This window comes from Martes martes (genome assembly GCF_963455335.1).
Source record: "Martes martes genome assembly, chromosome: 2".
NCBI lineage: Eukaryota > Metazoa > Chordata > Mammalia > Carnivora > Mustelidae > Martes > Martes martes.
Window position 1 is genome coordinate 96,351,044 of NC_137889.1, and position 14,287 is coordinate 96,365,330.

Here is a 14,287-nt window from a genome sequence, read left to right on the forward strand (position 1 = left end):
TTGTCATCTTTTCCCACATATTACCCTCTGCTCCTGATCACTCTTACTCATTTTAGTATGCCTCAATCTCCCTTTTTAGCTAAAAAGGATATAGATAAATGGTACTAAAATGATACCACCCTGACTTAAGTTTTCTGACAAGTCAGTTGCATGGCTTCTGTGAAATACAAAATGTATAGTTTCTGAAGTTTAGGATATTCCAGGATCTCATATGTGATTAAAAATCCTATATTTCTTTTACATTTTATTTCATGAAAATGTGAATTGAGGGCGTTGGATTGACAGTCGTATTTGTAAATTCATACAAAGCAATTTTTGGTATTCCTAACTGGAGTGTGGATTTGAATGGTGCCTAGTCGGGTGGTGCTGGGAGGTGCTAGAGTGTGTGGAGGGGTGGGGGTGTCATTGTTTTAAGAATGAGAAGATGGCAGAGATTTTTTTCCAAGAAAAGCATTCTTAAAATATCGAGTAAACACATTCTGACGGTATCTGAGATATAAACATTGAAATATGTCTCTTATTTCATTACCATAAATCCTTTATCATGTAAACTGATGGCATTTTAATAACTACTTCTGTTTATATCTGTGGTGACACTGTAGTTTCTCCACATACAGTCAATTCATTTATATTTCTTGCTGTTCTTCTAGGATTGACAGTTCCCAGAGTCAAATACAACACAGAGCCTTCAAAAATGTTCTTTAGTATTAAAAGAAGGCCACTCGGGATATCATTGGAAGTGGAATTTTACAAATTGTTTGTAGTTTATGTTTATTACAGTAAAAATCAGTTTGTTACAGTTTATTACAGTAAAAATCTTAAAAAATTGAATAACTGGTGTTAATAAGATGGGTTAGGTTCATATACTTTTTCTACATAGGAAACCTCAGACTATCGTCACTTAAAATTAGTTGATTAATGACTAGCTTAACTAAAATACTCTAACTTGAAATATTCATTAGAGATACTCTTTACACGGGACCCTTTTTCATATCTGTGCCCTTGATTCAGAGGCATTTGCTCCATTACTTAAATAGTCATGTGAGAAAAGTGTCCTAACATGACATTTTAGGACTCTTGCAGTCTTTCTATCATCTCATTAAAAAAAGCATTTTTTCCCCTTGTCTTGCTACAATTCCCAAATAGTGAACAATTCTTAGCAAGAAAAAAAAATCTGGACAAAAGAAGTAAGCTATTTCATGACAGCCAAGTATAGGCGCATGTGGCTTTGCAGTCCCTTCCTTGCTGCCTGAGAGATTTGGGGGACTTTGGCATGGCCAGTGCAGAGAGAATCCTCCCCTCCCCATGCGCTGGCCCTTGTGTGGGCAGCTGGGTCAGGCTCCTTTCTTAAGAAAACAATCCAGCTCAGGGTCCTCACCGCCCTTTGTTGTCCTCCCCACGAGGTGATCGGTTGAAGTCTGTGGTGACAGAACCAGTTTGTAACAGGCTTGTCTTTCACGGTCCTGTCTCAGGCTTGCTGGCAGGCTTGCCGGAAGCTCTGACAAGAGTGGCAACAGAGAAGGCTCAGTGAAAGAAGGAAAGGCAAGAAACAGGAGGCTGAAACAGGCGGGTCACAGTTACTGCTCTCCTGCGCAATGGGTTGGCTGGAAGAACTAAACTGGCAGCTTCACATTTCCTTGCTCATTCTTCTGCCTATGCACACGAGGGGTAAGAAGATCAGTGCCCCATGGTACAGTGCTGACAGGGGGCTGCGTTAATGTCAGGTTGTGTGGCTTTTATCACAGAAGGGAAGGTTCTGGGCAGAAGTACAGTGGCTAAACATTTCCAGTCCCCATCCTCCAACTGCTCTGTAATTTTACTACTTTTTTTTTTCCTTTTGGGCAAAAGCTTGCTAGATAGCATGGGGGGATGATTTTAAAGGGAATCAAAGTTTCTGGTTTTTTTTCTAGTCATTAAGAATTAAATCCAATCCAGTTTGGAACTTTGAATGTGAAGTTGCTTGTCAACATACTGAGACAGTTTGTATATGAAGAATTTATAAAAATAATTCTAATAAACTTTGTTTTGATCATTTAAATGTGAATACTGTTAGATTTTATAGGTTAGCTGATTAACTTTGAAGTTCGTTATAAGTTTTATGTAGATGCCTTGAGTAAATCTCCAGTTTTATGATTTCAATAATTATAAATTGTGAATAGGTCAGATGTTTGTCCACATTTCAGAACAAGGGCTTGCTTAGTGATCATTTTGTCCAGAATTATTCTTGTATAAAGTTGGCTAAAGGATGGCAATTTTTAAAAGTTACTTTAAACTTTTAAATAAAAGAGCAGTTGTAAAAGCAGATAAACTGTCTTCAAAATAGAGGAAAGATAATGTAATGAAACAACTTCTGAAACAACTCTCTGTGATAGTGATTTGCAATGAGGGAGTCATGAAGTTAGAGATAAGAAGAGAGTGGCTGTATAAAATTAAGCCAGGTGACAAAAGGAATATGGCTGAGATGGAAATGCATTTATAATTCAGTCTCATGTCCTTGTAAATGTGTCTTATAGAACCACTTTGGCAATACTATTTATTTGGAAAGTGTGTATTATCAATTGGCTTGTACTTTTGATTGGCATTTGTAAGATTCATGTTCATAATCTCAAATATTCCATGGCACTAGCACAATATTACATGTTGGGTCTTGGCTCTATGAAAAAAAGCTTTTAATTTCTGACATGGGTAAGTGTAACCCAAAGGAGTTTTATATATTGATATGAAGGAAGAGTAGGTAGTTGATTTACCTGATTTGCTAATTTATTTTCCAAAAATTGTTATAATAATATGGTACCTTCTCGAAGACAGTAGAAAAGCCTCAGGGAAACTGTTTCTTAAGAATGTTCCAGAAAGCTCAAGGAATGATATATGTGAGGTGAAATTCTTATTCCTCTATTCATGCTGCTACTATTTCGTGATTGCCTGAAGCTAATTTTTCACTCTTTTAGCGTTTTCCTTGAAAAATACGAATACCTGAACTCATTATTGGTTTATGTCAGTAAAAAGGAGAGGCTATATGCTACACACTGAACTTTTGAATCACAAATACCAGGGTTAGGATGTACCTTAAAAAAATACTGGAGAACTGTTTTACTTTTCTGGTGAGGAGGTTGAAGCTCAGGAACATTCCTTACCTTTCTCTAGGTAACAGTCTTTTAAATTCTCTGTCCAGAGCTCTTTCGTGTGTGTGTGTGTGTGTGTGTGTGTTTCTATGATTTATTCTATAGCAGCGTGGTTAAGAGTATTAAATCTGGACCCAGAATGTTTGCATCTTAGCTGTACCACTTAAAGATATCTTATTAGTTCCTCAATTTTCTCAACTGTAAAATAGGGATAATAAGAATACTTACCTTAGGGTCAATTTGATTACTAAATAGGCAAGTGCTTGTAAAGCACTTAGAACAGCGTCTGTAACGCATAGTATTTCCTGAGCATTTGTTACTATTCATGTTACTGTTAATGGTTTATGCAGAAATAGGGGACACCTAAGCTGGAAATGTAAATTGAGACCTGATTTTAAAAGACTCTGATAACTCACCTTAGTGTGATAGGCATACTAAATCCTAACATGTATTTCCAGCTTTGTCACAAATGAACTTTTAATTTTTTTAAAGCAGTTTCTCTACCTGTAAACTTTTATAATAGTTTTATAAAAAATAAGCTTCCTGGTTTTTATGATTTTGCCCCAATGAAGACAAAATGTGCTACAGACAAGGACTACTAGTTTAATCAAGACTAAGCAACTTTGACTATTGAAGTTGTTATTCATTGATAACTTGTAATGCTTTATGATCATTAATTCTGCCTGTATTTCAGTAAAAATGATGATCACAAAACTGGTAAATACAAAGAAGTGGTTGTGATTCTTAAGTGAATGGCAAAGCCAAGAGTATTGTTCTGAGACCTTTAATTCTTCTTAAAAGTAAATGTATTTCAAAATGACAGCTTGAGACATTTGGAGAACGTGAGCATCCGGCTAATACAAATATTCTGTTGATTATACTATGGAAACTTAAAAGTTTTATATGAAAGAAATATGTACAACACTCCAGTTCTACCATAAATGGAACGAGTCTCTGTAGAGTCACAGAACGTGGAAAAGAGAATTCTCACTTCGAACAGAATAGCTAGGGTGACCTGTGGGTAGGTGAATCATCTTAAATCTTATCATTGCTTAAATCGTATCTTGAATGTTTCCCTTGAGGAGATACAGGCTTAAGAAAAAGGGAGACAAAGGTACATCTTGGTAGAAGATTTGAACTTTGTGGTTTTTTATATTGGCACATTGCCAATTGCTTCCCAGATGGATTTTTTTTTAAAGCTAGAATCATCAAATGCAGAATTGCCTTTTTCTAAAAGTGAGAATAGGACCTGGAGTGGTGAAAATCTGCAGTGTTCATTTCTACTTGTGAAATGTTTTCTTTTGAGGATTGAGCTGCCCCTTTATTTTTAAAATACAGTAGAAAATCGCAGGCAATCGTGGCGAATGTAGTGCAATAGGTAAACAGTATTAAAGTATCACTTTGGTGACTACTATTCTTCTTAAGTTGTGCCAAAGGAATTTAGTGAGGTTATAAACGTGATCAACTGACAGACCTAAAAACTAAAGGACTCCTTCTGTTTATTGTTCTAACACATTGGTGGCAACAGTGTGCCTTTCCTGACATGGATGGGCCTCATGTTCTGGCATTTAAAAGGGTGAGACTTTTATTTAGCTTCCTGTTAAATATATATGTGAACATTTTTACTGTCCCTTCCCCCCTTCATAAAATCATGGTCATAGATTATCTCAGCAATCAGATTAAAGTCAAAATTGGTAGCCAACTTTTTGTCCTTAGGAGTAATTCTCCATCAATAATGAGTTATAGGAAAAAAAGGTGAGATAGGAAGTAATCAGCTGTTTTTGAATACAGGAAAATCCCTAAGCCTGGGGAACAAAAATAAGTCCCAGTCTTCCTGGCTCCTACAGTTTTATAGAACCCAGATATTGCATTCTGCTTCTTCATTGCCAGGTCCTACTCGGTAGATTTCCTACTTATAATATCTGTGTTTGATCTAGTTGGTACTCATTTAAAATTAAAAAAAAAACACTATGTTATTAAATATTTTAACTAAAATTAAGGCCAATAGAGAATATAACAACAGGTGGATAACAGACATGGGCTGTGAATGTGTGGTTTCAAAACGGGAATGGTAATATTGCTATAGGGCATCAATTTTTGGTAATATTTTTAAGTGAAAAATGATCCTTGTTACCATATGGCAAAATACAGTGAAAATCTGAACTGTTAGACCAACACAGCTGTTAAATGCATAAATGTGGGTCTGTGTTTAAAATGTTTTCTCCTACAGCTATTATGTGGCACTTCCAACAATTAATCTCAGGCTATTAATCGGCAGTAACTGCAAGTTGTGGTGAGCATCACAGATGTAAGAAATTTGATCTCTGTGGTAATTTACCTGGGAGGAAAGTGGCTAAACTATAGTTCTCAACTTAAATTCTTCAGAGTATATTGGATAATAGATGTTCACATAACTATTGAGCACAAACTCCAATTATTTGGCTGTACTTTTGTTATAGGAAGTTATATTCTTTAATTGTGGCAATCATAGATGTGAACTGTGTATGTGCGTGTTTGTGTGTATCAGTGCATACATATTTTTTAATCTTTAAAATCACAAATATATGAAGGCTTCTGGAAGAATAATAGCATTAGATCGGAGTACTCAAATGAAGTTTTTTTTTCCCCCTTAGGCCTTTAAGCTAGTTGAATCTGAAATGACATTTTTTTTTCTGAAATGACATTTTACAAATATTTATTGATTTAGAACTGCCAGGAACAAATTATGAATATGTTTTTTTGTCCCCTAATTTTTCAAATACATACCTAACTTTAGAATTCATACAGGACACAGGGAAAATCCTTAAATAAGACAAAGTATATTGGCAATTAATTACAAGGAAATTATCTTAATCAGTTAAATTGCCTATCAAGCTTTCTTTTGCTATATTTTGGGTTCAGAGGGACTCTTAGGGTCTTGATTATTATACTTTTTTCCATCTGTGAAATAGTTACATTTTCCATTTTAGTGGTTTTTTTGTTTTTTGTTTTTTGTTTTTTGTAGAAATGTTCATATTAAAATCTCTAGGGATGCCTGGTGGCTCAGTTGTTAAGCGTCTGCCTTTGGCTCGGGTCATGATCCCAGTGTCCTGGGATTGAGCCCAGCATCAGGCTCCCTGCTCCACAGGAAGCCTGTGTCTCCTTCTCCTACTCCCCCTGCTTGTGTTCCCTCTCTCGCTGTCTCTCTCCGCCAAATAAATAAATAAAATCTTTTCTCTTCTTTTTTTTTTTTAAATTTATTTATTTATTTGACAAAGAGAGATTACAAGTAGGCAGAGAGGCAGGCAGAGAGAGAGGAGGAAGCAGGCCCCTGCCAAGCAGAGAGCCCAATGTGGGGCTCAATCCCAGGACCCTGAGATCATGACCTGAGCCGAAGTCAGAGGCTTTACCCACTGAGCCACCCAGGTGCCCCAATAAATAAAATCTTTAAAAAAAAAATCTCTAAAGATTATTTTGTGACCATGCGCTCAAAATAACCTTAGTCTTGTTTTTAGACCCCACCATTTTTCTTTTAACATTAGAGAGGCTGTGGCTTTTGGATTAACTAATCTCTCTACTTGATATCATCTCTGTCACATTCCTTCAGTACTAAGTTAACTTTTCATATAAAATCACATTATTAGTATTGCTCGTTTGGTCACAAAGAATGGAAACTTACGTACAGAAAGAAGTTGAGTAGCTGACAGAAACACAGGCCTGGTGGGACACGGAAGCCGTGAAGGTCTGAGTTTCTACTCATGTGTGTCTTTAAGGGGCTTCCCCTCTTCTTTCCTCTATATGACTCTGTCCCTTTACTTCTTTCTTTTTAGAATTCTTTAATGGAGACCTCTTGCATTTAGGGTGAAATCCAGATCTTTACCTGGCTGGCAGGGCTTAGTGTCTGCCGGCCCCTAACTCCCAGTTCATCTCCCTAACTATTGATCATCAACCCCATGGGTCTTTTCTTTTCTGAAATCATCCAAACCTTTGAACCCACATGGATGTTTCACATATATATGCTGTTTCCAGGACCTGGACAGTTCTTTGCTTCTCTGCTTATCCATTTGCTTAAATGTCACTTAAGTTTTCCTTAACAATCCAAAGTAAGTGAGAGCCCCTTGATATTATCCCTCATTGTAAGTTTTATTTTTCTTTTATAGTACATATCATGACTTATCATTATACATGTCACTTTCCTGCTGGAAGTTCAGTTTCTTAGAGGAAAAGCTATGCCCGTTTTATTTATTGCTGTATTCCCAGTGCATACAGAGAAGACTACCTCCCTAGCCATACTCATTAGGCTGCATTCCCTGTTATTCCAAGACATTTTTTGCTTAGTTCTGTAGAGTTAACTGATAAACGTTTCACTGCCTCTTACTTCTAATTTTTTTGGAGAGAGAATTTGATTGGCTGCTGACCTTTATGGTAATTGTACTTAACCCAGCTGGGACCTGTGCAGTCACTCAGTACCAAGGTGGCCACCTGACAACAGACACCCTGGGCAGAAGTTTTTTAGAAGAAGTTTTGGATTAGATTGATGATCAAAAACCTCTGATGCAGTTGCCACTGTCATTTGTAACAGTGACATGAATATTTCTAGTGCTCTTTTGTTTATAAATGAATTCCTCCTGGCTGCCGAGTTATTTATTAGCTGTATGCGTAGGAAAATTATACAAAACACTTTAATATTTTTATATGAATTTTGGTATCCAGAAAATGTTACTACCAAAAATAATGGTACTATATTTCTGTAGTTTCTATAGAATTATTTTAGCAGCAAATGAAATGGTATGACTTTTTTTTTTCTCTATAAAGAAGATGTTATCTAGAAAATTCAAGATACCAATTTGGTGGCAAAAATTATATATAAAAAAGTAGTGCAACCACTTGGACACTTGGAAGACTAGTTCTGTCAGATTGTTGCATATAATTTTCACTCCTTAATTAAAAAGGTAGTTGTAGGGGCGCGTGGGTGGCTCAGTGGGTTATGCCGCTGCCTTCAGCTCAGGTCATGATCTCGGGGTCCTGGGATTGAGTCGCGCATCAGGCTCTCTGCTCAGCGGGGAGCCTGCTTCCCTCTCTCTCTCTCTCTCTCTGTCTGCCTCTCTGCCTACTTGTGATCTCTGTCAAATAAATAAAAAATCTTTAAAAAAAAAAAAAAGGTAGTTGTAAACCTTACATAGCACAAAGAACTTCTTGTAAATTTTGCATTATGATCCCTAAACAGGCTGCAAGTTTTAGGTGAGCAGTACACATTTTTCATTTGTTCAGATTATGGGAATTTCATGTCTGAAACTATGCTTTTGATCCCTTCTGGAGTCTGGAGGAAAATTGATATAGCTATCTAATTCATGAGATTTTTAAAAATCTCACGAGTACATGCAGAAAACTGGCTTTGGTTCATAGTTTTTCAGTACACATAGTTCATAGTATCCTGTAGTACACAATGTCTCATATTCATCTTAGTATCTTCACAATTTTAACGGGAGTCTTACATATAAGGAAACAGTGACTTACATCACTTTTGCATCATCTGTGGAACTTCTGTGATATGGGAATTGCATCGATGAGATACCAACGGAGTGTGAAGCAATTTAGCATAACAAGAAATCTTTTTTTTTTTTTTCCCCCTGGCCTTTTATGTTTACCTTCAGATATGAGCTATGCCAAGGCCAATAGCAGCGGAGCCTCAGAAAATCTGAGTCCAGGTTTTTTTTGCAAACTCTGCAGGAAATTATCCTTCTGTTACTATGTTTGTAGAAATATTCATGATCAAACTAGGTCTTTGCTAAAGTGTTTAGCTTTATTTTGATTTCTCTCTAAAGGAAAACTAAGACAGTATATTTCTCAAAAATGAAAAAAAAATAGTAACTTGCCAATTATAATTGCCCACCATTTTAATGATTAGGTACTTTATTATGGGGCTAAATCCCAACCGAATGTTTGTCTCGATTCAAGTTAATATGTTCAATTGAGTATTGTTTTCACATTCCATTACAAAATACTTTTATGTTTCTATTTTTAAAAAAAGGTTAATATTATAAAAGAATATGCTATATTTACCCTTGAATCATCAGCTCATTTGAGCGAGGGAATGTGCAGCAGCTCATTGGCGGAATACTTGAGGGGCTCTCTGAGTTTAACGCGGGCTCTGAAATCTGCCCAAGCTATTGAGACCGGGGCAGTGGTCTGGAAACAACAACAGAGCGTTCTGGGTGACATGGTAACAGCAGAAAGGCGGGGGGGGCACTTAACTGAGGCTGCTAAACAAATTGCCTTTTTACCTCTACATATATGCACAGCCACACACATGTGTTTCTTATATGGATGTTTTTGCAGGATTATTACAGTTTATTGAAATCAGAGAATATCACTAAATATTTCCTACCTAATTTCCTAGGCCCTGAGTGAAAACGTGTTCAAATTGGGGAGTGGGTCTAAAGGAAAAAGGATGCTCGTGCTCAATCATGTGATTTCACAGACACATGACATTCTCTCAGTAGGCATTTCTGAAGATGGTGTTTGGCATGGATTTTGTGAACGTATACTAACAGTTTATCCTTAACATGCATTTTAGCAGCTATTATGCATATTATTAATCTCCCCCACTTAACCTCTTGCATTGAAAAATATAATTTTCCGTCTTTTTTTGTTCCACAGACTTCATGACAAACATCTTGCAAATTAGATTTTCGTATATTTCATCTCTTTCTTATGCTCAATTTAATCTATCAGAGCCACACATTGTAGAAGACATCTGGTATTGAGCTTAAGCAGCTGGGTTTCATTTGCAAAGGTTTTGAGCAAATTCTGGTGCTTGCCAACAATAATATAGCAATTGGCCAATGTGTTTTCTCTGTGGCAGCTTGGTGCAGTGTGGTGGAAGGGACCTGAATTCAGAATCAGGTGATGTTCCACCTCTCTCGGGCATGACTGGCGAGACTGGAGGGTTTCCGCAGGTGTTTCGGAGAGCGCCCGCTGGGGGCCGCTCAGTAGCTCTTGAGGATGAACCCGTGAACAATGTTCAGTCATCCATTTGAGAAACAAGGAGTCTGCAGTTTTCCTCACAGGGTGGTTCACCATATTGCCTATATCAGAATCACGGAGTCATTTTTGAGATGCAGTTCCTTCCACCCTATCCCAGATCTACTAAGCCAAATATCTCAGAACTGAGCCCAGAAAGCTGCAGTTGATGAAGCTACCTCAAGGGGTCCGGGAAACACTGGATTGGAGTGAATAAATTTCAGTTCATTCTTTACCTACAGACAGAACCTCTAAACTCCCTTTTCTGACCAGAAGAGGAACCTACTTTAGTAATGTGTATTTGAAAGGAATTGTCAGAATTTGTTTCAAAAATGGCTTAACCACATATCCAGTGTAGCTGTTCTTTCAGGAAACGTTATATTACTGGGACCTCTTGTTTAATCAAGCAGCTGTTCTAGCACTAGTAAAACTGTGCTCCTAATGATGAAGGGATATTAAGTCTTAACTTACTTGGAATGCTCCAGATAGGACCTGAAGGATTTCTGGGAGAGGGAAACAGAAATGAGACTCCCAAATTTCTGGTTTCTTTCTCAGATGCATTAATTAATTTCTTTCTCCAAAAAAGTCACTGGACACCAAAAAAGTCACTGGTAGGTTCCTGGAAATTGTTTTAGAGCGTGGTCCCTCCTGAGCCCTGTACCCACCTCCAGTTACATTCAGCATGTTATTCCCAATTAAGATAGTTGGTCTTTTGGCCATATAGAGGTCTGGGGGACTTTTCTGAACATAAACTGAGTCATAACTCTCTCCTTTGCTTCTGCTGAAAAAGTTCCATACCAGAATTCTTACGATCATAGTTTAGTATTCTTCTTTTGCTGGTTTTTAGTTCAGAATTGAGTTTTCCAGACAAACACTTTTGAGTTCCAGGGCTATATGGAAACATAGCCAGGGAATGTGTGGTTGGTGTGAGGATTGCCTCTTTGGAAGTTAATAGGTAGTGACTGTCTGTTCTTAAAATGTCGTTAACTGGAAATGTACTTTTTACCTTATCTTGCTTTGGAAATTAGCACTCAAGATAGTCATTTTAGAGAGCTCCTGCCTTCTCTCAGGGACTTGATTTAAAATAAACACACACACACACACACACACACACACACACACACACACACATCCCCACTTAACGTAGGGAGCAACAGCCCAGCAAATATGACATTGAAAGAGGGGAAAAGAAGGGGCGATCTGAATGCTTCAGATTGTCTCATTCCATGATCCATGTCATGCATGGGCTACATCTGCAGCTTTTTAAAGTTTCTGGAGGAAGCTCAGCAATGCAGCTGTCTCTAATGTACTGTGAACCTTGAAAAGGAATTTCCTTTCAAGTAAGAACGGAAGTAGTTTGTGTGTGGGATGATGGAGCCGAGGTTTTCCTTTAACAGAAAATAAAGTGCCATTATATAAACAAACATCTGCCCAACCTAAAGTAAACCCAGCAGAAATATATGCTACAGGCCCCTACATTTTAAAAAGACCTTGTTCATTTTAACGCTCTTCTTGTGTTTTCCCATTTTCACAAGTTAGGGCAGTGAGGCATGCAGTTGTCAGATTACTTTTCGAAAGTCTGTCACTTCGAGAGCCAGAACCAGAACTTGGGTTTCCAGGTGTAGTTTGTGTTCTTTTGGGAACACAAACGTTTAAATTTGACGTCTAAATTTGCTATTCGGACTAAATGTTTAGAAAGTTGAAATGAAGCCTTTGCCATATGAACATACCCCCGCCATAAGTATTTCAGTGTATGAATAAAACTCAGAACCAAAGACCTCTGCTTTAGTTTTACTATTTATTCAAATACATGCTAATATGTAAAAGGTACTCTATATTCAACCACTTTTTGAATGTCCTAACTTCGTGCTTATGGAACTGCAAATTATCCACAGTTCTGAGCCACCACACATTGCCATCTGAGGTAAGAAGAAGACAAAGTTAGGAAAAGGTTTGAGTTATTTTTTAGAAAAAAAAAATTTGCATCCTGCATTGAAGAATGGGGCATCCTTTTCTTATTCCTCTTCCCAAGATTTCCAGCAAATGTTAAGCTAGAGATTACTTGTAAACTATCCTGAGTAGCTATTAGTGCAAACAAGAAATGTGATCTGCAGCTTTACACCTCGAGAGTGAGGGCTAACACCTCTACAGATTTATTTCTTAATGCTAAAATTACAAGGTCATTGTTCCTTCCCATTGTAAGATGTCATTTGTACTGGGATCCTTTAGATTTACACATTTGGTTTTATGGTTTTGGGCTGTTGTTGTAGAATGTTTTAGAATAATTGATGAACTGTCTTTACCAGGTAAAATTTCTGTGGTGTTTATCATAATTTTTCTACCTCTCCACTGACTGTTTCTTCAGTAATTGAGAATTCAGACTGGGTTTTTTGTTGTTGTTGTTTGTTTTTTTTTCAAATGGAATGAAAATATTTGGTCATTTGTCCTGTGGCTTGGTTTGGATTCTTGTATTTGCTACATAGGGGTTTTAAAGATCTGCTGAGGATTTCATATCACCTATTTGTACTTTCAAGATACTTGAGCAAAACTACCCTCCAGAAGTTCTATAATGTTAGTTCTTAGTCTGGATTCTTTGTTTCTTATTCCTGTGGCTTTCAGTGAATCATTACCTTATTATATACAAAATCATCAGAATTGTTTAGGGGTAAAGAAGAAAGCAGCATTCTTACAGTCTAATAGTCCCTGATATATTTCATTTGTGATTTTATAATTCACAAATTTAAGAATACAATTGTCAGCATTCTTATTCAATTTGTGAAATGTCTGCAAGCTAAAATAATAAGAGCTAGCAAGTTATAGTCAATTGGCAAAATAATTGACAGTCTGAGATTATTAAGATTTGGTAATGATGTAGATAAATGGGAACCCTTATCACTATTAGCAGGAACATAGTTTCAATCATATTGAGGAATGAAATATCATTTATTGATCTAGAGAATAATTATATAGAAATATTCATAAGATTAAACAATAGTTTAAGATGTGACACCAAAAGTATGTGACAATAAAAAATAATAGAATTGATCTCACTAATTAAAAAATCGTGCCTCCAAGTACACAATCAAGAAAATGAAAAAAGAGGCCTACAGAAAAGGAGAATACATTTGCGAATCATGTATCTGATAATGAACTTGTGTCCAGATTATATGAAGAACTCTTACAAATTAATAGGAAAAAGATTATTAGCACCATTTAAAAATGGGCAAGGATCTGGACAGATTTTTCTCCACAGAATATATACAAGTGATCAATAATCACATGAAAAGAAGCTAAATATCATTAGGTATAGGTGAAATTCAAATCAAAATCCCATGAGATCCTACTTCCACTCAGATGGTTGTAACCAAAAAGATAATAACAGGTGTCAAGGATGTGGAGAATTTGGAATCCTCATACACTACTTCTGGGATATAAAATGGTGCAGCCACTTTGGAAAACAGTTGGGCAGTTCCTCAAAATGTTAAAAATTTAGTTACCTTGTCACCCAGAAATTTCACTCCTGGGTACATATCCTAAACGAAATGAGAAACTAGTGCCCACAAGAAAGTTGTATACAGATGTTCATAATGGCATTATTCATAATAGCCAAAAAGTGAAAACAACCCAGCTGTCTGTTAGCTGATGAATGGATAGACTGTTGTTTATCTATATAACAATATTATTGAACAGTGAAAAGAAGTGGAAAAGAAATGGAGAACTGATACATGCTGTGACATGAATAAACTTGGAAAACATTATACTAAATGAAAGAACCCAGAAACAAAGACCATGTATTGTATTGTTCCATTTCTATCAAAAGTTAAGAATAGGTAATGCTAGATAACTAGAAAGCAAATTAGTAGCCATAAGTTGCCTGGGATGGGAGACTGGGGTCAAGAATGGGGTGACTGCTAATGGGTATGGTGCTTACCTTGGGGGTAATGAAAATGTTCTAAAATGAGACTGTGATACAACTTTGTACATATACTAAAAAGCATTTCACAGAACATGTTACATGGGTGAATTTTTTGGCATGTGGATTATATTTCTATGAAGCTCCTTCATAGGAGTGATAAGTAGCAAAATTGGGAGAGTGGGAATAAGGGAGAAGGGGCTCATTTGGCTTTATAGTATTTTATTCTGTGGTGATAAAAAAACCTGTT

At 36.7% G+C, this 14,287-nt stretch overlaps 1 protein-coding gene across 1 annotated transcript in view; it reads left to right on the top strand.

Annotated features, from left to right (window-relative positions):
- Positions 1-1,595: 1,595 nt before the first annotated feature.
- Positions 1,596-14,287, top strand: part of BMPR1B (bone morphogenetic protein receptor type 1B) — a gene marked incomplete at both ends in the record, with an annotated part of 105,805 nt that continues 93,113 nt past the window's right edge. Inside the window, one exon of the mRNA XM_080797313.1 lies at positions 1,596-1,668. Coding sequence (XP_080653439.1) covers positions 1,596-1,668 — 73 coding nt within the window. The remainder of the gene's footprint in view (positions 1,669-14,287) is intronic.